General features: G+C 48.9%; 1 protein-coding gene across 1 annotated transcript in view; it reads right to left on the reverse strand.

The window, feature by feature from the left end:
• The window catches only part of LOC141087859 (uncharacterized), a 97,121-nt gene extending 74,369 nt beyond the window's left edge, over window positions 1-22,752 (reverse strand). The window contains exons 1-4 of the mRNA XM_073573684.1: window positions 22,740-22,752; window positions 22,618-22,696; window positions 5,703-5,750; window positions 2,268-2,293 (exon numbers count right to left, since the gene is read on the reverse strand). Coding sequence (XP_073429785.1) covers window positions 2,268-2,293; window positions 5,703-5,750; window positions 22,618-22,696; window positions 22,740-22,752 — 166 coding nt within the window. The remainder of the gene's footprint in view (window positions 1-2,267; window positions 2,294-5,702; window positions 5,751-22,617; window positions 22,697-22,739) is intronic.
• Window positions 22,753-23,384: the final 632 nt, after the last annotated feature.

A 23,384-nucleotide genomic window follows, 5' to 3' on the forward strand; every position in this document is an offset into this window, starting at 1 on the left:
TTTCAGGTAAGTTTTGGCAAACTCCAGCCTGGATTTTTTATGTCTCGGGGTAAGAAGTGGGGGTCTTCCTGGGTCTCCTACCATACAGTCCCTTTTCATTCAGACGCCGACGGATAGTACGGGTTGACACTGTTGTACCCTGGGACTGCAGGGCAGCTTGAACTTGTTTGGATGGTAGTCAAGGTTCTTTATCCAACATCCGCACAATCTTGCGTTGAAATCTCTTGTCAATTTTTCTTTTCCGTCCACATCTAGGGAGGTTAGCCACAGTGCCATGGGCTTTAAACTTCTTGATGACACTGCGCACGGTAGACACAGGAACATTCAGGTCTTTGGAGATTGACTTGTAGCCTTGAGATTGCTCATGCTTCCTCACAATTTGGTTTCTCAAGTCCTCAGACAGTTCTTTGGTCTTCTTTCTTTTCTCCATGCTCAATGTGGTACACACAAGGACACAGGACAGAGGTTGAGTCAACTTTAATCCATGTCAACTGGCTGCAAGTGTGATTTAGTTATTGCCAACACCGGTTAGGTGCCACAGGTAAGTTACAGGTGCTGTTAATTACACAAATTAAAGAAGCATCACATGATTTTTCGAACAGTGCCAATACTTTTGTCCACCCTCTTTTTTATGTTTGATGTGGAATTATATCCAATTTGGATTTAGGACAATTCTTTTTCTGTTTTTTCATTTAAGACAAATTAAATGAAGATAATAATACCAAAGAATTTGTGTTTGCAATCATTTTCAGGAAGAAACTGAGTATTATCTGACAAAATTGCAGGGGTCTCAATACTTTTGGCACCATTTTCCCTAAGACCCTCAAGCAAAAACGAATGGTGCGGGGAACTAGTTGGCGAAGTGCCTCGACCCAGTGCCGGAGGGCTAGGGCCTTGTCCCGAGGGAGAATTACCAACCCTCAGGAGGTGTCGAAGATCATCCCTAAAAAGGAAATCTCCTGAGTTGGAACAGGGGATGATTTCTTCAGACTGACTAACCACCCTAAGCGGGAGAGTGTATCTAGCGTGATGTTGACACTTTCCTCGCATGCTTGAAATGACGGGCCTTTGATGTAGTAGTCTAAGTAGGGCAAGATGACTTTGTCCTGGGAGTGCAGGATGGCCATGACGACCGCAATGACCTTTGTGAACGCTCTGGGGGCAGTGGCTAGCCCGAAAGGCAGGGCTGCGAACTGGTAGTGTAGGCCGTTGATAGTGAAGCGTAAATATCTTTGATGCGGAGGGAAAATGGGGATGTGCAGGTAGGCATCTTTGGATGTCGATAGAGGCCAAATACTCTCTCCGTCTTATGGCAGTTATGACCGAGAGGTAAGACTCCATTGTCTGATCCTGACAAATTTGTTCAGGAGCTTCAGGTCCAGAATGGAGACCAGCGATCAGGAGCTTGTAACCAAGGTAAACAGCGGGTTTCTAAGCGCCCCGCGGAGCTTAGAAACCCTCTGTGTACCTTAGTTACCAGTGCGCTGATGCAGGGAGCTGGTAACCAAGGTAAACAGAGGGTTTCTAAGGGCCGCGTGGCATTTAGAAACACGCTGTTTACCTTGGTTACCAACTCCCTGCATCAGCGCGCTGGTAACTAAGGTACACAGTAACGCCAGCGCTCGTCGTCGCTGGTGTTGATCGCTGGTAAAGCTGCTTGTTTGGTAGCTTACCAGCGATCATGTAGCGACACACCAGCGATCCTAACAAGTTGATATCGTTGTCGGGATTGCTGGTGAGTCGCTATGTGTGACGGGGCCCTTAAAAGAGAATATGTCAGTAGGTTTTTGCTATGTAATCTGAGGACAGCAGGAGATAAAGACAAACACAGAATTCAGGGATGTCTCACTTGTCAAAGTGTGTGCTGCTGTTCACTAACTGTGAAGGATTTATCACAAAGAGATTAAAATTGCAGGACCATACTAGTTTAGCAACGCCCTCTCCTGTGATAAGCAGCTCACTGTCCATGGACTTTGTGCATGGAGAGCCTGGTGTTGGCAGGGGCAGCTTTCTCAACTCTGCTTCATTCTGAATTTAAAGCTCTGAGTCAGAACTGCTGCACCCAGAAATCTAAGTGATACATGGTGGGATTCAGCTTCTCTTTGCCTGCATTACATTGCTCTCAGATGAGTATTAAACCCTGCTTACAGATTCCCCTAAAGATTTTATTGGTGGTGTCAAACCATTATTTATATGTCCCCTTAAAAGACCTATAGTATAAAAAAATTTGGAATAAAGAAAATATAAAGTCACACGTTTGTTCATACCTTCTTCTGACCAAGGCTCTATTACACTGTAGATTAAAAAAAAAAACATTATATGCATGTAAAAAATATAATTACAATATAAAAATTAACAAACAAAATTGTTATTTTATAAAGTGAAACACTAGTACTGAAATTTACATTAAAGGGAAATTGTCAAGTGAAAAAAAATGCAATTAACCTGCAGATATGGGGATAATCTGCATGTTAATAGTGTTCTGAACCTGTCTGTTGCGGGCGCTTAGAATCTCACTACCAGGAGAAAATGAAACGTATTCCTCCCGGTAGCAACCGGATTTCACTCAACACTCTGACTAATAAAGATAATGAATAAAGTTTGAACATAACTGCTCATGCAATAATTTTCCTTCTTTTTATTGGAATGTGCTGATTGTAGATTCAGACTTAAGGCAGCAAAACCACGAAGGAACACAAACTAGGAGTAAAGAGACACACTTAAACCAGGATATGTGCTAAACCTTTACACATCCAAGGCATTGTCTCAAGCAGCTTCTAAATCAAAATGGCAATGGGGGTAGATGAAGCTTACTGAGACAATGCAGCCCTTCATAAGCCAGGAGCGCATAGTTTGGTTTATTTCACAAGTGCTTTTTTTTACATTTTGTTTCAATAAGTGTCCCTTTGTGGATTTGGTGCCTAAAGTTTAAATCTACAATGTGTAATTTCCAATAAAAACAAGGAAAACCATTGCATAAAAAAAATTCTTCAAACTTTCGATTGGTACTGCACTTAACCCCTTCATGACATATAGGTATGTCATACGTTGTGTCTCCCCCTTTGATGCGGGCTCCGGGCATCTTTTCAGGCATATTGACAGCTGATCTGATCAGCTGTCACGTGCTCTTCACAGCCGAGAGCGGAAACACGATCCACCTGCGGCTGTTAACATATTAAATACTGCTGATTTTAACATGAGCTTTTACATACAGCAGTTCTCTCTATGTAAAAGCTCGTGTTAAAATAGCATTGTAAAACGCAACTGGAAACATCTTTTTAATACCAAATAATCTTCAAAACATATATATTTAAAGCAGTTAGATTTATAGATGTCAGTGACTAATACTGTTAGTGTCTATGTGTAAAATTTGGGACCTGTATGTATTTAATAAAAAGGCGGAATAAAGTATTTTAATGAAATAAAACACAGTTTTCCATCTTTATTCTTCTGGTAATCAAAATGATGCACTCAATCTCCTGTAAAAAATAGAAAACTAAAAAAACCAGATCATCGCAGGTCAGGCTGGAGGGCTGCGCAGCATCAGTTAAATCAGCGCTAGTCATGGATGCTGCACAGTGATTAACTTGGGAGCATGGGAAAACCGTGGTCCCTTGCTAAGCTCTTAATATCTGCCCTCAGTCACTGGCTTTCCCTCTCTGGCCCAGAAAATTGCGCGGGAACCCACACCAGTTTTATTCGTGAATACATTCTTTTAGTAAATACATACAGGTCCCAAATTTTACACACACATACCACTAACAGTAATAGTCACTGCCATATATATAAATCTAACTGTTCTGCATGGGTTTACTGTGTGTAAACCACTGGTCCTATCCTGTCGGCTTCTGCAATGATGTTACAGAAGCCGGCAAATGAATTATCGGCTATTCTGCTATCTATCTCTCTATGAAATATAGATATATATATATACATATACACACACCTATACTATGTGTATATATCTTTGCTATTGTAACCTGTCAGTGTGATTTTACAATATAGCGCACTCAATTGCCGGCTTTTCATAGGACATCGGTGCATATTTCTCGCAAGTCACACTGATGGTCCGTGTGGTGTGCAAGTTTTTCCCGCCTTGCATTGGCGTGTCTCGGCCGATATACGGTGCAAACCGCAGCATGCTGCGATTTCACTCGCAAGTGTAATATGGCCGAGAAAAAATACGGTGATGGGAGATGCCCCATAGATTAACAGTGGTCTGAGTGCTATGATTTTTTTCTCGCATAGCACTTGTCCGTATTTCTCTCTAGTGTGATTCCAGCCATAGACACACCATTTTTTTTTTCCAAAATTTTGGAATTTTTTTTTAGCACTTAAATAAACAAGAACCTATACATGTTTGTTATCTGCAAACTTGTAATACCTGGCGCATGTGCCGTACTGCTTTTCGGCTTTGCTTGCAGTTGGGCAAAGCATACAGCGCACGCGCAAAATTTCTATACGATCTGCGATATTCACAGCAAGGAATGCATACAGCAAGTCGAGGAGGGGTGGAGTGAGGGAACCAAAGCAACGCCCATCGGACCGGACACATTACCATACAGCCCAGGAGCAATAAAAAAGGTTTTATGGTTGACACATGGGGAGTCAGAGGGTTTCAGAAGTAGTTGTGGAATGCATAGCTGACACTCCATTAACTGATATTTTTAGCAGGTAGGCCAAAAAAGTGGTGACAGGTTCCCTTTAAGTACAGTACCAATCAGAAAAAAACATACCTTTTATAAGCCACCCACTGCCCTAAAATGACAGGCCTCTGCCTATGAGCGCATACAGCCCAAGGGCTGTCATTCCAGGGCAGGGGGTATGGAAAAAAAGACAGGAGACTGCCTGTCTGACAAGTCCATAGTGTAGCCTTGATCCCCATCGGCTACTAAAAGCCACAGCGTTTCAGAATAAAACATATATGGCTGAGTTCACACAACCAGCACCTGATATAGGCTGGCAACGGTTTAGGCACAATGCATTGTCAGGTTCCCGGTAATAGGAAAAAGCATGTTACTGAATAATAATAAGAGCATATATCCGAAATAGATAAAGCACCTGGCTTAGTCCTAGAATGGTCCAGCTGTGCAAACAAAATATATACACACCTGGTCAAAATTGTTGGTACCACTCTTTTAGTGACAGAAAAACCCACAATGGTCACAGAAATAACTTGAATCTGACAAAAGTAATAATAAATGAAAAATCTATGAAATTGAACAAATGAAAGTCAGACATTGCTTTTCAGCCATGCTTCCGCAGAATTTTTAAAAAAATAAAACTCACGAAATAAGCCTGGACAGAAACGATGGTACCCCTAACTTAATAATTTGTTGCACAACCAACAATTTTAACCACGTGTGTATGTGGCTGGAACATTCAAATGTTCTCTGTTTCAGGGTTGAGTTCCCCTACATCATACTAATTAAGCAAGATGCTTTATTTGCATGTACCTAATCACTTTTTGATAAGATTCACCTATACATTTCGAGGGGGTCAACAAAAACGGACCTAATACAGACATGACCCGTATTGCATACGGATCCACTACAACCTTCTAAGTGTCTCTTTCTTTCCAGTATACATATCAAATACAAAGCACATTAATATTAAGTTTTACTGTAAGTTTAACTTGAATTCAAAGGTTATATAAATTGTTTATCTTATTTGTATTATTGAAAGTTGTCAAATTTACTTACAAGTCTGACTCTTCTGGGGCCTCAAACAATACATCGTCAAATACAACTCTGTAGAAACATAGAAATCAAGGTCTCTTAGTGTCAAATAGAAAACAAAAATACAATTTTAAATGATAAAACCATCAACGTGAGGGAATTGTCATTGCAAATGTGAAGACGTATTAATTGTTCTTCCTTCAAACTGACTGTTATACACATGAATATTGTAGTGTCCCTGTACCTCCTCCTATCTGTTGCAAAATATAGTTGGGGGGGGGGGGGGGGGGTGTTACCAAAACCTATGTCCTGTTATGTGGTTTATTCGATAAATTGCCCTATACTGCCATCTACTGTCCAATTTTCAATTGGCCAGGAAACTGCCACAGCCTACGCCAGGAGGGCATGTTAAATGTCAATCTTCATAGAGACAGAAGATATGGAGCTATACAAGGGCTCTTCTGCTACACTTCACGCCTTTAATGGTTCCGCCAGCGTGAGGGCCTCATGTTCTGCTGCATTTTCTACTGTTTGCCCTGCGACAGGGAAACGTATCAGGACTTAATCGGGAGTAAGCAATGAACAATATTTCCACAGTGAACCAAACTGTGTAGGCCCATCCTTGGTAGTGATATAACTTTACGACTGTGTGAATGAACCCCTTCCCAACATGTGCCATACATATACAGCTCTGCGCAAAGTGCGTTTCAGCAAAAAGCAGTATATCTACAGCGCCACAATCGCACGGCCTCACGCTGAGAGCCACGGCGATCATGTGCGGGTGTCATCTGTACATGACAGCTGACACCCTGCAACAATGCCCACGATCGGTGCTAGCATTTAATCTTTCAGATTCTGCTGTCACTAGTGACAGCGGCATAGAGAAGCATCGCGCAGGGAGGGGGCTCTCTGTGCGCTTCCATCAGCACAACGCGACGTGATCGCAATGTCCTGATGGTCTCCATGGTGACCCCCGGCATCTTGATGGCAGCGGGGTCGTTCCAGGTCCTGAAGGGAAGATGGCTTGTGCCAGCATGCCTTTTTCCTTGCCTGTCAGATCGCTAATCTGACATTACATAGTGATGTCCCATCCTGGGACAACGTAAAAAAGTTAAAAACAAAAAATTACTAACTGTGGGGGCGTGGCGATGTAGTGGAGCTGAGAGGACGTGCTTAGGCAGAGTTCTCATAATCCTGCCTTTAATCCGGAATTTACACCACCCAAACGTGACTTACCTCGGTGATAGTGTGACCTCCTGGAGTTCTCCGGCTTATGAGGTGGTGTGGTGTGCGGCTCCGGTTGGTGTGGATCTGGGAAAATCCGGGCGGGAAACTCAGCCAGCAAAGAACGGCGGCCAATTCTGCGGCACTCCACAGAAGTTGGAGGCGCAGCACGGAAGAATCCTCTAAAGATGCGGCTGACCAAACAGCACATTGGACTCACGGAGGTACACAGGGAGGAACACGCGGTGTGAGCTCTGAGAAATGAGCCCCGTGTTTCCCCATTAGAGATATAAATCGCTTGCTGGCGCCCGCCATTATATATCCAGCGCTCTTACTTTTATGACTGCTGCTCGAGACTGAGACCGTGGATACGGCGGCAATCTGCTGACAACGCACCACTTCAAACCACATACTGGGGTTTGTTGTGGGACTCTTAGGCTGCGTTCACACTTTGCGCTTTTTTCGCGGTGGTTTTTAACGCGCGATTTTGCCGTGAATACGCCAAAAAAACCCAGCATCCAATGGGATTCCGCAATGCTGTATACAGCATGCTCATTAATTTGCGGAATCGCGGCGATTTCACCCACATAGGAATGCATTGTTTTGCTTACTTCCCGCATGTGGCTGTGCTCAACATGCGAAAAGTAAGCAGAACATTTGCGGATGGTACCCACGGTCCAGAGGAGAGGAGACTGTCCTCCGGGCTCTGGGTACCATATCCCTGTAAAATATAGAATTAAAATAAAAAAACCCGTCATATTCTCACCTTCCGATGTCCCTCGCAGCGTCACCAGACTTCAGCGATGCTGCCGGCAGGTCCCGTTCCCAGTGATGCATTGTGGCAATGAGTCATGACTTTTGATAACAACGTGGTCTCACGACATCGTAGCGGTCTCGCAAGACCGCGACGTCATCAAAGGTCATTGCCGCAATGCATCACTGGGAACAGGACCTGCCGGGAGCATCGTGATGATCGGGGACGCAGCGCGCGACGTCAGAAGGTGAGAATAACACAATTTTGTATTTTTTTTATTTTTAACATTAGATCATTTTACTACTGATGCTGCATAGGCAGCCTCAATAGTAAAAAGTTGGTCAAACTCGTCAAATACTGTGTTTGACGAGTGTGACCAACCTGTCAATCAGTTTTCCAAGCGATGCTATAGATCGCTTGGAAAACGCTAGCATTCTGCAAGCTAATTACGCTTGCAAAACGCTAGTTTTTCCGCGGGAAAATCGCGGGAATTTAAAATGCGGTTTTCCCGCAGAATGGAATCCGGAATTCTGCGGTAATTTCCGCAAGAATTCCGCTACGTGTGAACCCAGCCTTATAGTAAGCTTTCATTGAACAGAAACTGAAGTCGCAGTGGGTACAACTGCTAGTGAAGTAGCATGTTAGACTGAATGTTGGCAGCTTTGTGCTTTCACTTTCATTTCTCCCTGCTCTGCATGGCTGGAGTTATAGAGGATGTAGCAGCTTGCTGACAGTGCACCATATCATATCTGGAAGGGATCAGACCAAACAAACTGGCTGTATTACTTTGCATTAGTAAACTAAGAAATCAGTGGAAGGGGGGAAAATATACTTGACCAACTAGCTGTTTCATAAACGTTAATTATGAACCGATCAAAGCTCAAGGGCGGCTGAATAGCTAAAGGAGTTTGCAAGACCTGACCCCTCTGATAACTCTAGGTCCCACAGAAATACTCCAAGTGTTAAAGCTGCAGATCAATGTAAAAACTGCCCTTCTGAAGGCGAAGAGGGTGGCGATCAAGAAGATCGGACCCTAAAACAAGCATCTGAACAATTAATGCAAGCCATATCTCTAAAACATCCTTGTTGGGGGGAAAAGAGGAGGTGCATTCGGAAGTGGGGCGTCTTCGGCAGGATATGCAAGCAATGAGGGGAAGCATCACAGAAGTCGAAACCAGAGTATCCAGCATGGAAGATAATCTTGCACTTATGGAAACTAAGCTGTCAAAGGTACCTGGCTCCATAAATGCCTGGAGGCAAAAGGCAGATGACAGAGAACAGAATGCGTCGGAAGAACATCTGAATTATTGGATTACCAGAGCATTTGGAAGGTCAGCGACCGGAGCAATTCTTGGAAGGATGGTTCAGAGACACATTGGGAGGTGAGTTCTCTCCAACTTTTTCCATAGAGAGGGCTCATAGGGTACCTACAAAATCTCTTCCCCCGGGTAGTCCGCAACGACACAATTGCAGAGACAGAGACACTATCCTCCGTATGGCAAGGCAAAAAAGTCCCATTAAATTCAACGCCACAATTTCAATCATGCCTGGCCCATGTGCTGAACCTTGGTGTTCGTTTTCTAAAAAGCTATCCAGAGCTGCTGGTTTAAGTACGCCACCTGTGTACACATTTTAGAAAGTCAGCTACAGATTCAGCCGCCCTTGCCATGCTTCAGCAGCAATTGCAGATTCCAGCTCACTGATGTGTGACGTCCCCATGCGTTGGAACGCTACACTGCATGTTAGAAAGGATTTGAGAGCAGAAGTGGGCAGTTGTTGAATACCAGCATCAACAAGGCCATCGTTTTTCAGAATTCACTCCACACATAAGAACTCAGGAGTGGACATGGATGTCAGACATATGTAACATCCTCCAAAACTTTGAGGAGTCCACCAAGATGGTGAGTGGCGATGATGCCATAATTAGCATCACCATCTCGCTTCTCTGCATTCTGAAAAGCTCTCTGTTCACAATGAAAGAGGATGCATTGCAGGCGGAGCAGAAGGACATGGATCAAGGAACCATACAGGATGATTACACACAGCCCAGCCTCATGTCATCCCAATGTGGATTGGTTGACAATGAGGAAGAGGAGGAAGAACAGGAGCTACTAACATGCGCTATAGACGGGACTACAACCACAACTGTCATACCGTCTGTTTAGTGTGGATGGCCTGAGGGCAGGGAAGAAAAGGAAGGGAAGAAAAGGAAGAGGAGGACACCTTGGTCAGTTGTCCTCTTGGTGAGGACACAAAAGGCTAGCCTGTTACCACTCTGGCACACATAGCTGACTTTATGTTGCACTGCCTTTCCTGTGACCCTCGTATTGTCAAAATATTGGGTACCAGTCATTACTGGCTAGTGACACTTTTAGACCCACGCTACAAGGATAACTTTCAATCTCTTGTTCCAGAGGCAGACAGGTGTACCAAAATGGTGCAGTACCATAGGGCCATTGTTGCAGAATTATTAAAAAATTCCCATCTCAAAACGCTGGCAGCAGAGATAACAGTTCGTTGGCCAACCAAGAAGGACAGGTGAGAGAGACACAAGTACACTCCAGCAGAGGCAGGGGAACACTGGCAAAGTTCTGGAACAGTTGTCTAAGACCCTCCAATCGCCCTGGCACTGAGGTGCAGGGAAATCTCACAAGGGATGCAATGTTTTCTAAGATACTGAGGAAATACCTTGCTGACCGTACCAATGTCCTCCGTGATTCCTTTGTGCCTTTTAATTATTGGGTATCAAAGCTGGACACGTGGCATGAGCTGGCTCTCTACGTCTTGGGACGTCCTGGCCTGCCGCTAGCGTTTTGCCAGAGCAGGTTTTTAGTGCAGCTGGTGGCATTATCACAGATAAGCGAAAATGCAGACAGGCTGACGCTTCTAAAAATGAAAAGGGATAGACTGGGCCTGCCTTCTCGACACCACCAAATGATGACAGCGAAGCATAAACTCCAAAGTAGTGGGGTTTTTTGGGAGGTGTATTCCCAAACACCTCTTCACAACCAAACATGGGAGTATGCTTCCTGATTTTGGGTATTTGGTGACCTCCTCCTCACCGTCCACCACCACTTGAACACCAGGGTGAACGCATTCAGTCATGCTCCGGCCACTCTATGTTTTGGAAAGGGTATTATGATGCCTGTCACCAAAATACACTGCTCAAAAAATTAAAGGGAACACTCAAATAACACATCCTATATCTGAATGAATGAAATATTCTCATTGAATACTTTGTTCTGTACAAAGCTGAATGTGCTAACAACAAAATCAAACAAAAATCATCAATGGAAATCAAATTTATTAACCTGGATTTGGAGTCACACACAAAATTAAAGTGGAATGTAAGGTCCTTAAAACAAGTCAACATGATGCTCAGTAGTGTGTGTGGCCTCCACGTGCCTGCATGACCTCCCTGTGCCTGTATGACTTCCCTACCATGCCTGGGCATGCTCCTGATGAGGTGGCGGATGGTCTCCTGTGGGATCTCCTCCCAGACCTGGACTAAAGCATCCACCAACTCCTAGACAGTCTGTGGTGCAACGTGACGTTGGTGGATGGAGCGAGACGATGTCCCAGATGTGCTCAATCAGATTCAGGTCTGGGGAATGCTTTTATCTTGCAGAAACTGCTGAGACACTCCTGCCACATATAGTCTGGCATTGTCCTGCATTAGGAGGAACCCAGGGCCAACCGCACCAGCATATGGTCTCACAAGGGTCTGAGGATCTCATCTCGGTACCTAATGGCAGTCAGGCTACCTCTGGCGAGCACAAGGAAGGTTGTGCGGCCCTCCGAACAAATGCCACCCCACACCATTACTGACCCACTGCCAAACTGGTCATGCTGAAGGATGTTGCAGACATCAGATCGCTCTCCATGGCTTCTCCAGACTCTGTCATGTCTGTCAGAGGTGCTCAGTGTGAACCTGCTTTCATCTGTGAAGAGAACAGGGCGCCAGTGGCGAATTTGCCAATCCTGATGTTCTGTGGCAAATGCCAAGTGTCCTGCACGGTGTTGGGCTGTGAGCACAACCCCAATCTGTGGACGCTGGGCACTCAGACCATCCTCATGGAGTCGGTTTCTAACCGTTTGTGCAGACACATGCACATTTGTGGCCTGCTGGAGGTCATTTTGCAGGGCTCTGGCAGTGCTCCTCCTGTTCCTCCTTGCACAAAGGTGCAGGGAGCAGTCCTGCTGCTGGGTTCTTGCCCTTCTACGGTCCCCTCTACGTCTCTTGGTGTACTGGCCTGTCTCCTGGTAGCGCCTCCAGCCTCTGGACTCTACACTGACAGACACAGCAGACCTTCTTGCCACAGCTCACATTGATGTGCCATCCTGGATGAGCTGCACTACCTGAGCCACTTGTGTGGGTTGTAGAGTCCGCCTCATGCTACGAGTGTGAAAGCACAACCAACATTCAAAAGTGACCAAAACATCAGCCAGAAAGCATTGGTACTGAGATGTGGTCTGTGGTCCCCACCTGTAGAACAAATACTTTATAGAGTGTGTCTTAATTGAGAGTAATTTCCATCCAGTACCTGGGTTCAAATGCTTACTGTTGTGCATATGACTTGGTAGCAGGGCAGGCCTTGCAGTCAATGCATAAGAAAACAGAATGGGAGTACCAAATTAATAATGTGAAGTGGAATTTTCTGGGCCCATCCAGTACCTGGGTTCAAATGTTTACTGTTGTGCATATGACTTGGTAGCATGGCAGGCCTTGCAGTCAATGCATAAGAAAACAAAGGGAGTACAAAATGAACTAGATGTGTATTTCCTGAAGGAAGTACAGATAGTGCTTTGAAATGGAGCCCGGGCTGCCCCTTTAAGAGAGACTAGCCTGCTGCCCCTGCAAGACTTTCAACTCAGGATTCGTTTTAACTGTGGGTGCCTCTCAGGGGCCACGTTGGCCTGTGGGGCCCCTCAGGGTCTGATTTCGTCGGTGGGGCCCCTCAGGATCCGATTCGGTGGCCTGGGCTCCTCAGGGCTTGAAATGGTGGACAGGATCCCTCAGGGTCAGATTTGGTGGGCGGGGCCTCTCGGTCCGATTTGGTGGGCGGGGCCACTCTGGGCCCGATTTGGTGGGCGGGGCCACTCTGGGCCCGATTTGGTGGGCGGGGCCACTCTGGGCCCGATTTGGTGGGCGGGGCCACTCTGGGCCCGATTTGGTGGGCGGGGCCACTCTGGGCCCGATTTGGTGGGCGGGGCCACTCTGGGCCCGATTTGGTGGGCGGGGCCACTCTGGGCCCGATTTGGTGGGCGGGGCCACTCTGGGCCCGATTTGGTGGGCGGGGCCACTCTGGGCCCGATTTGGTGGGCGGGGCCACTCTGGGCCCGATTTGGTGGGCGGGGCCACTCTGGGCCCGATTTGGTGGGCGGGGCCACTCTGGGCCCGATTTGGTGGGCGGGGCCACTCTGGGCCCGATTTGGTGGGCGGGGCCACTCTGGGTCCGATTTGGTGGGCGGGGCAACTCTGGGTCCGATTTGGAGGCCAGGGTGGCTCAGCCTCCAATTTGTAGGCCAGGGTCGATCAGCCTCCGATTTGGAGGCTGGGGTTGCTCAGCCTCCGATTTGGAGCCTGGGGTCCTCAGCTTTCGATTTGGCGCGCCGGCCCTTTAAGACTCATTTTGGTGCGCCGGCCCTTTAAGAATCACTTAGGCGCATCGGCCATTTAAGAGCTAGTTTGGCTCACTGGGCTTCTAAATCCACTTTGGCGCACATTCTCTCAGGGGCGTGCGTCATGTGGTGAAGCTAGATTTGCATTTGTGTTGTGGGTTTCGCTTTAAGAGCTGATATTATCTGCCAGAAACTCTGTCCTGGAGAGGTCATGTATAGTTCGTAGGCGTTGGCATAGTAACTGGGTGCGCCTGCACATATCAATGAGCTTAACTGCCATTTCAAACACCTCAGGGCATGTTTTGACTGTGGCAACATTTCCCCATTGAAAAGCATTGAGACAATGCATTCCAATTACGGGAAAAAAAAATTTCTAACGCAAATTGCGCAAAAACTACAAATCCGATAGACACGAAAAATACTTAGCACACCACTCATGGACGCTGGCTTCGAAACGACACCTAAACGGAGTCTGTGCGTGTAGGGGTTCGGGCCGCATGAATAGCGGAAAATCAACTGAATAATAATAACTAGATGTGTATTTCCTGAAGGAAGTACAGATAGTGGTTTGAAATGCTGCCCAGGCTGCCCCTTGCCTGCTGCACCTGCAAGACTTTCAACTCAGGATCCGTTTTAACTGTGGGTGCCTCTCAGGGGCCACTTTGGCCTCAGGGTCCGATTTTGTGGGTGGGGCCCTCAGGGCCCGATTTTGTGGGTGGGGCACCTCAGGGTCTGATTTGGTTGCCGGGTCCCCTCAGGGGCTGATTTGGTGGGTGGGGCCCCTAAGGGTCCGATTTTGTGGCCGGGGCCCCTCAGGGTCTGATTTGGTGGTTGGGGCCCCTCAGGGTCCAATCTTGTGGCCGGGGCCCCTCAGGGTCTGATTTTGTGGGTGGGGCCCCTCAGGGTCTGATTTTGTGGCCGGGGCCCCTAAGGGTCCGATTTGGTGGGTGGGACCCCTAAGGGTCCGATTTAGTGAGCGGGGCCCCTCAGGGTCTGATTTGGTGGGCGGGATCTATCAGAGTCCGATTTGGTGGGCGGGGCCCCTCAGGGTCCAATTTGGTGGGCGGGGACCCTCGGGGTCCGATTTGGTGGGCGGGGACCCTCGGGGTCCGATTTGGTGGGCGGGGACCCTCGGGGTCCGATTTGGTGGGCGGGGACCCTCGGGGTCCGATTTGGTGGGCGGGGACCCTCGGGGTCCGATTTGGTGGGCGGGGACCCTCGGGGTCTGATTTGGTAGGCGGGCCACTCTGGGTCCGATTTGGTGGTCGGGGCCCCTCAGAGTTCAATTTGGTCAGCGAGGCCCCTCAGGGTCCGATTTTGTGGTTGGGGCCTTTCAGAATCCGATTTAGTGGGCGGGGCCCCTCAGGGTCCGATTTGGTGGGCGGGGCCCCTCAGGGTCCGATTTGGTGGGCGGGGCCCCTCAGGGTCCGATTTGGTGGGCGGGGCCCCTCAGGGTCCGATTTTGTGGCCGGGTCCCCTCAGGGTCTGGATTTGTGGGTGGGGCCCCAGGTTCCGATTTTGTGGGTGGGGCTCCTCAGAGTCCGATTTTGTGGCTGGGGCCCCTCGGGGTCTGATTTTGTGGCTGGGGCCCCTCAGGGTCCGATTTTGAGGGTGGGGCCACTCAGGGTCTGATTTTGTGGGTTGGGCACCTCAGGGTCCGATTTTGTGGCCGGGGCCCCTCAGGGTCCGATTTTGTGTCTGGGGCCCCTCAGGGTCCAATTTTGTGGCCGGTGCCTCTCAGGGTCCGATTTTGTGGTTGGGGCCCCTCAGGGTCCGATTTTTCGGCCGGAGCCTCTCAGGGTCCGATTTTGTGGTTGGGGCCCCTCAGGATCGGATTTTGTGGCCGGGGCCCCTGAGGGTCCAATTTTGTGGGTGGGGCCCCTCAGGGTCCGATTTTGTGGGTGGGGCCCCTCAGGATCCGATTTTGTGGTTGGCGCCCCTCAGGGTTCAATTTTGTAGGTGGGGTCCCTCAGGGTCCGATTTTGTGGCCGGGGCCCCTCAGGGTCCGATTTTGTGGCCGGGGTCCATCAGGGTCCGATTTTGTGGCCGGGGCCCATCAGGGTCCGATTTTGTGGCCGGGGCCCATCAGGGTCCGATTTTGTGGCCGGGTCCCATCAGGGTCCGATTTTGTGGCCGGGTCCCATCAGGGTCCGATTTTGTGGCCGGGGCCCATCAGGGTCCGATTTTGTGGCCGGGGCCCATCAGGGTCCGATTTTGTGGCCGGGGCCCATCAGGGTCCGATTTTGTGGCCGGGGCCCATCAGGGTCCGATTTTGTGGCCGGGGCCCATCAGGGTCCGATTTTGTGGCCGGGGCCCATCAGGGTCCGATTTTGAGGCCGGGGCCCGTCAGGGTCCGATTTTGTGGTTGGGGCCCCTCAGGGTCCGATGTTGTGGCCGGATCCCCTCAGGGTCCGATTTTGTGGGTGGGGCCCCTAAGGGTCCAATTTTGTGGCCGGGGCCCCTCAGGGTCCAATTTTGTGGGTGGGGCCCCTTAGGGTCTGATTTTGTGGGTGGGGCCCCTCAGGGTACAATTTGGTGGGCGGGGCCACTCTGGGTCTGATTTGGTGAGCGGGGCCACTCTGGGTCTGATTTGGTGAGCGGGGCCACTCTGGGTCCGATTTGGTGGGCGGGGCCACTCTGGGTCCGATTTGGTGGGCGGGGCCACTCTGGGTCCGATTTGGTGAGCTGGGCCCCTCAGGGTCTGATTTGGTGGGTGGGATCTATCAGAGTCCGATTTGGTGGGCGGGGCCCCTCAGGGTCCAATTTGGTTGGCGGGGAACCTCGGGGTCCGATTTGGTGGGCGGGATCCCTCGGGGTCCGATTTGGTGGGCGGGGCCCCTCGGGGTCCGATTTGGTGGGCGGGGCCCCTCAGGGTCCGATTTGGTGGGCGGGGCCCCTCAGGGTCCGATTTGGTGGGCGGGGCCCCTCGGGGTCCGATTTGGTGGGCGGGGCCCATCAGGGTCCGATTTTGTGGCCGGGGCCCTTCAGGGTCCAATTTGGTGGGCGGGGACACCGAGTCTGATTTTGTGGGTTGGGCCCCTCAGGGTCCGATTTTGTGGCCGGGGCCCCTCAGGGTCCGATTTTGTGTCCGGGGCCCCTCAGGGACCGATTTTGTAGCCGGTGCCTCTCAGGGTCCGATTTTGTGGTTGGGGCCCCTCAGGGTCCGATTTTTGGGGCCGGGGCCCTTCAGGGTCCGATTTTTGGGGCCGGGGCCCCTCAGGGTCCGATTTTGCGGGTGGGGCCCCTCAGGGTCCGATTTTGCGGGTGGGGCCCCTCAGGGTCCGATTTTGCGGGTGGGGCCCCTTAGGGTCCGATTTTGCGGGTGGGGCCCCTCAGGGTCCGATTTTGTGGCCGGGGCCCCTCAGGGTCCGATTTTGTGGCCGGGGCCCCTCAGGGACCGATTTTGTAGCCGGTGCCTCTCAGGGTTCGATTTTGTAGTTGGGGCCCCTCAGGGTCCGATTTTTGGGGCCGGGGCCCCTCAGGGTGCGATTTTGTGGCCGGGGCCCCTTAGGGTCCGATTTTGAGGGTGGGGCCCCTCAGGGTCTAATTTGGTGGCCGGGGCCCCTCAGGGTCCGATTTTGTGGCTGGGGCCCCTCAGGGTCTGGATTTGAGGGTGGGGCCCATCAGGGTCCGATTTTGTGGGTGGGGCCCCTCAGGGTCCGATTTTGTGGCTGGGGCCCCTCATGGTCTGATTTTGTGGCTGTGGCCCCTCAGGGTCCGATTTTGAGGGTGGGGCCCCTCAGGGTCTAATTTGGTGGGCGGGGCCCCTTAGGGTCCGATTTTGTGGGTGGGGTCCCTCATGGTCTGATTTTGTGGGTGGGGCCCCTCAGGTTCTGATTTTGTGGTTGGGGCCCCTCAGGTTGATTTTTTGGCTGGGGTCCCTCAGGGTCTGATTTTGTGGGTGGGGCCCCTCAGGGTCCAATTTTGTGACTGGGGCCCCTCAGGGTCTGATTTTGTGGTTGGGGCCCCTCAGGGTCCGATTTTGTGGCAGGGGTCTCTCAGGGTCCGATTTTGTGGCCGTTTCCCCTCAGGGTCTGGATTTGTGGGTGGGGCCCCTCAGGGTGCGATTTTGTGGGTGGGGCCCCTCAGAGTCCGATTTTGTGGCTGGGGCCCCTCAGGGTCTGATTTTGTGGCTGGGGCCCCTCAGGGTCTGATTTTGAGGGTGGGGCCCTTCAGGGTCTGATTTTGAGGGTGGGGCCCCTCAGGGTCTAATTTGGTGGGCGGGGCCCCTCAGGGTCTGATTTGGTGGGCGGGGCCCCTCAGGGTCCGATTTTGTGGGTGGGGCCCCTCATGGTCCGATTTCGTGACCTGGGCCCCTTAGGGTCTGATTTTGTGACTGGGGCCCCTCTGGGTTCGATTTTGTGGCCGGGGTCTCTCAGGGTCCGATTTTGTGGGTGGGGCCCCTTGGGGTCTTATTTTGCAGCTGGGGCCCCTCAGGGTCTGGTTTTGTGGGTGGGACCCCTCAGGGTCTGATTTTGTGGGTGGGGCCCCTCAGGGTCCGATTTCGTGACCGGGGCACCTCAGGGTCTGATTTTGTGGTTGGGGACCCTGAGGGTCCTATTTTGTGACTGGGGCCCCTCTAGGTTCGATTTTGTGGCCGGGGTCTCTCAGGGTCCGATTTTGTGGTTGGGGCCCCTCAGGGTCTGATTTTGTGGCCGGGCCCACTCAGGGTCCGATTTTGTGGGTGGGACCCCTTAGGGTCTGATTTTGTGGGTGGAGCCCCCTGGGTCCATTTTGGTGGGCGGGGCCCCCTGGGTCCGATTTGGTGGGCGGGGCCCCCTGGGTCCGATTTGGTGGGCGGGGCCCTTCAGGGTCCGACTTGGTGGGTGGGGCACCTCTGGGTGCGATTTGGTGGGCGGGGCCCTTCAGGGTCCGATTTGGTGGGCGGGGTCTGTCTGGGTCCGTTTTGGTGGGCGGGGCTCCTCGGGGTCCGATTTGGTGGGCGTGGTCAATCTGGGTCCGATTTGGTGGGCGGGGCCCCTCAGGGTCCGATTTGATGGGCGGGGCCCCTCAGGGTCCGATTTCGTGGGCGGGGCCCCTCAGGGTCCGATTTGATGGGCGGGGCCCTTCAGGGTCCGATTTGGTGGGCGGGGTCACTCTGGGTCCGATTTGGTGGGCGGGGCTTCTCAGGGTCTGATTTGGTGGGCGGGGCTCCTCGGGGTCCGATTTGGTGGGCGGGGCCCCATAGGATCCGATTTGGTGGGCTGTGCTACTCTGGGTCTGATTTTTTGAGTGGGGCCACACTGGGTCCGATTTGGAGGCCAGGGTGGCTCAGCCTCCGATTTGTAAGCCGGGGTGGTTCAGCCTCCGATTTGGAGGCCGGGGTGGTTCAGCCTCCGATTTGGAGGCCGGGGTCACTCAGCTTTCGATTTGGCGCGCCGGCCCTTTAAGACTCATTTCGGTGCGCTGGCCCTTTAAAAATCACTGTGGCACGTCGGCCCTTTAAGAGCCAGGGTGGCTCACTGGGCTTCTAAATCCACTTTGTCGCACATTCTATCTCAGGGGCATGTGTCATGTGATGAAGCTAGATTTGCATTTGTGCTGTGGGTTTCACTTTAAGAGCTGATATTATGTGGCAGAAGCTCTGTCCTTGGGATGTCATGTAACGTTCGTAGGTGTTGGCATAGTAACTGGGTCTGCCTGCGCATATCAATGAGCTCAACTGCCATTTCAATCGCCTCAGGGCATGTTTTGCCATTACCCATTGAAAAGCATTGGAGACAGTGCATTCCAATGACGGGAAAAAAAAATTTCAAACGCAAATTGCGCAAAAACTACAAATCCGATCGACACGAAAAATACTTAGCACACCTCCCGTGGACGCTGGCTTCGAAACGACTCCTCAACGGCGTCTGTGCGTGTAGCGGTTCGGGCTGTATTAATTGCGGAAATCAACTTAATAATAATAATAATAAGAAGAAGAAGAATAAGTTAGCAGCGTTCGGATTACAAGATAGTGGTTTTTTCAAACCACTATAATAATGTGAAGTGGATTTTCCTGGGCCCATCCAGCACCTGGGTTCAAAGGCGTATTGGGGTGCATATGACTTGGTAGCAAGGCAGGCCTTCTTGCATTCAATGCAACATTTATGGAAGCCCTCCTGGACATCTCGTAAAAGGGGTATTTGGGATGCGTTGTAATTCTTGGCAGCCCATCCTCTCACTGCATAGGCAATAACAGTTTAGGAGACCCACTGTTTAATAATGGCCCTTTAAGAAGATTGATGCCGCCTTGTGCCCCAGTAAAAATAGGCTCTGTGACTTTAAGAGTTCCTCCTTCATAAATGAAACAAGATGTGTCTGTTTATGTGTCACACGCCACATGGCCAGTTACATAGCCCAAGTGGTAGAGGAACATTTTGGTCGGGGTTAATTATTTTGCCCTATATACAAGTCATTAACCTGGAAGGCTATACCTTAACATATTTCCCAGCAAAATCTGTTTTGGTATGATTTTTGGTGCACCGGTAAAAATGGCATAAAACTCCGACAACATTGTTTAACCCCTTCATGACCCAGCCTATTTTGACCTTAATGACCTGGCCATTATTTGCAATTCTGACCAGTGTCCCTTTATGAGGTAATAACTCTGGAACGCTTCAACGCATCCTAGCGATTCTAAGATTGTTTTTTCGTGACATATTGGGCTTCATATCAGTGGTAAATTTAGGTCGATAATTTTTGTGTTTATTTGTGAAAAAAAATCAGAAATTTGGCGAAAAATTCGCAGTTTTCAAATTTTGAATTTTTATTCTGTTAAACAAGAGAGTTATGTGACACAAAATAGTTACTAAATAACATTTCCCACATGTCTACTTTACATCAGCACAATTTTGGAAACAATTTTTTTTTTTTGTTAGGAAGTTATAAGGGTTAAAAGTTGACCAGCGATTTCTCATTTTTACAACAAAATTTACAAAACCATTTTCTTTTAGGGACCACCTCACATTTGAAGTCACTTTGAGGGGTCTATATGGCAGAAAATACCCAAAAGTGACACCATTCTAGAAACTGCACCCCTCAAGATACTCAAAACTACATTCTAGAAGATTATTAACCCTTCAGGTGCTTCACAGGAACTAAAGCAACGTGGAAGGAAAAAATGGACATTTTAATTTTTCCAACACAAATTTTCTTTTAGCATCATTTTTTTCATATTCACATGGGTAACAGGATAAAATGGATCCCAAAATTTGTTGGGCAATTTCTCCTGAGTACACCGATACCTCATATGTGGTCATAAACCACTGTTTGGGCGCACGGCAGGGCTCAGAAAGGAAAGAGCGCCATTTGACTTTTTGAATGGAAAATATGCAGGAATATTTAGCGCTTGCCATGTCGCATTTGGAGAGTCGCTGTGTGTCTAAACACTGGAGCTTCCCCACAAGTGACCCCATTTTGGAAACTAGACGCCCAAGGAACTTATCTAGATGCATAGTGATCACTTTGAACCCCCAGGTGCTTCACAAATTGATCCGTAAAAAAAAAAAAAAAAAGGTACTTTTTTTCACAAAAATTATCTTTTAGCCTCAGTTTTTTCATTTTTACATGGGCAACAGGATAAAATGGATCCTAAAATTTGTTGGGCAATTTCTCCTGAGCACACCAATACCTCATATGTGGTCATAAACCACTGTTTGGGCGCACGGCAGGGCCCGGAAGGGAAGGAGCGCCATTTAACTTTTTGAACGCAAAATTGGCTGGAATCAATGGTGGCACCATGTCGCGTTTGGAGACACCCTGGTGTGCCTAAACAGTGGAAGCCCCTCAATTCTAACTCCAACCCTAACCCCAACACACCCCTAACCACAACCCTAACCAACACATTCCTAACCCTAATCCCAACTCTAGCCATAACCCTAACCCAAACACATCTCTAACCCTAATTCCAACGCTAACCACAAGCCTAACCCTAATCCCAACCCCAACACACCCCGAACCCTAATCTTAACCCTAATTCCAACCCTAACCCTTATTCCACCCTAACCGCAACCCTAACCCTAATTCCACCCTGACCCTAATTGCAACCCTAATTCCACCCTAACCCTAATTGCAACCCAAATTCCACCCTAACCCTAATTCTAACCCTAACCCTAATTCCAACCCTAACCCTAATTTCAAACCTAAGCCTAATTCCAACTCTACCCCTAATTCTAACCCTAACTCTAACCCTAATGGAAAAATAAAAGTATTTTCTTTATTTTATTAGTTGTGCCTACCTATGGGGGTGATAATCGGGGGGGGGGGTTGATTTACTTTTTATTTCATTTTGATCAATGTGAGAGGGATCAAAATGAAAGAATGGAATCTGCAGCCGGCAGATTTGGGCGGGCGAGCGCACTGCGCATGCGTCCGCCATTTTCCAAGATGGCGGTGCCCATGATCCAGACCCGCGGGACACCGGGGGGACTCAGAAGGTACCAGGTAGGTGGGTGAGGGGGGGGGGGATCGGAAGCTGGCGGGGAGCAGAGGGAATGGGAGGAGAGGCAGATGATGACAGCGGCGGCAGATCGCCGATGTCATTCAGTGGCGGGGGGTGATCGGATCGGTGTCTCCAGCCATGTCTGATGCTACTGCAGCATCGGCCATGGCTGGATTGTAATATTTCATCAATTTTCATTGATGAAATATTACTATCGCTGATTGGCTGTTTCAATTTTAACAGCCAATCAGAGCGATTGTAGCCACGAAGGGGAAAAGCCACGTCCCCTGTGGTGAATTACAAAGCCCTCTGTATCTGCGGGTCAGGTGACCTTTCAGTGAGGGGGGCTTTGAAGTCATGACACAGGGTATGTGTCATGGGTCGGATTGGCACAGACTTTCATGACGCTTATGCTGTGTCACAGGTCGGGAAGGGGTTAAAGCTGTGAACTAGGAGTCAGGAATATGCTTCCAGGGGCGATCCCCATGATGTCCCCATGTCATTTGAGCAGTGTTTCCATCACTTTCAGACGTTTTTAGACCTTAAAAGGATCCCCGGGGGGGATAGCGGTAAAAATGATTGGGTCTCCCATAGACTTACATTGGGCTCCTTGTTCTGTCCGAGTACCCAAGAATTCCAATTTGCTGGACACAAGCAACGAGCATTTTAGTGCTCGCCCATCACTAATTTTGATCCGTGTACCAATGACTTTTCAAGCTAAAAATCGGATTGCAGTAAAAAGGACAACAATTTAGGACATTCCTGTCCACATTTAAATTAACTAATTTTGAATTGAATCATTTAATTTCCATTTTATCTATAAATGGATCCAAAAATGGAAATAAAACTGGATATGTGAATGATGTCTTACAGTACAATGAACGGATACCAGAATGATAGCCGTATTTAGAGCTTACCTCTTCGGTTTCGTTGATTCATCCTTCCCGGATCTCAATATACCCTTTCCAGCACTCCTTGGCGGAGTTTTGTGCGTTCCTAAAATATATACCAAAACTGATTATTATTCTCATTAACATACCAGATTTACACATCATCAGAGTAGCATTCTCCACCTCTCACAATGGAAGAAACACAATCTATTACACACTATATGGACAAAACTATTGGGATACATACACATTACTCCCAGAGGAGAATTTAAGACATCTCTTTTTAAATACAGGATCATTAACTCTTTGGTCCCAAAGCCTGTTTTAGCCTTCATAGCCAGGCCAAATTTTACAATACTATTCACTGTCACTTTATGTGGTCATAACTCTGGAACGTATCCCAGTGATTCTGAGACTATTATTCGTGATACATTGTACTTCACGATAGTGGTAAAACTTGTTCGATATAACTTTATAGTAATAAATATAATGTTTATTTCTAAAAATATCTGAAATTTGGCGAAACTTTTGAAAATTTCACAATTTTCAAACTTTTAATCTTCATTCCAGAGAGTTATGTCACACAAAAGAGTTTAGAAATAACATTTCCTACATGCCAAAATTTGCTGCGCAATTTTTCCAAAGTACGCACGTACCCCATATTTGTTGAAAAACGACTGCTTGGGCGCATGGTAGGGCTGGAAAGAAAAACAACAGAAACCCCCACAGGTGATCCTTGTAGTATAAACTTCTCCACTCAAGCAATTCATCTAGTATTTTTATCCCTCAGCCGA

This window comes from Dendrobates tinctorius, unplaced genomic scaffold, assembly GCF_039654945.1.
Source record: "Dendrobates tinctorius isolate UK_male_01 unplaced genomic scaffold, ASM3965494v1 ptg000036l, whole genome shotgun sequence".
In the NCBI taxonomy this organism is placed as follows: domain Eukaryota; kingdom Metazoa; phylum Chordata; class Amphibia; order Anura; family Dendrobatidae; genus Dendrobates; species Dendrobates tinctorius.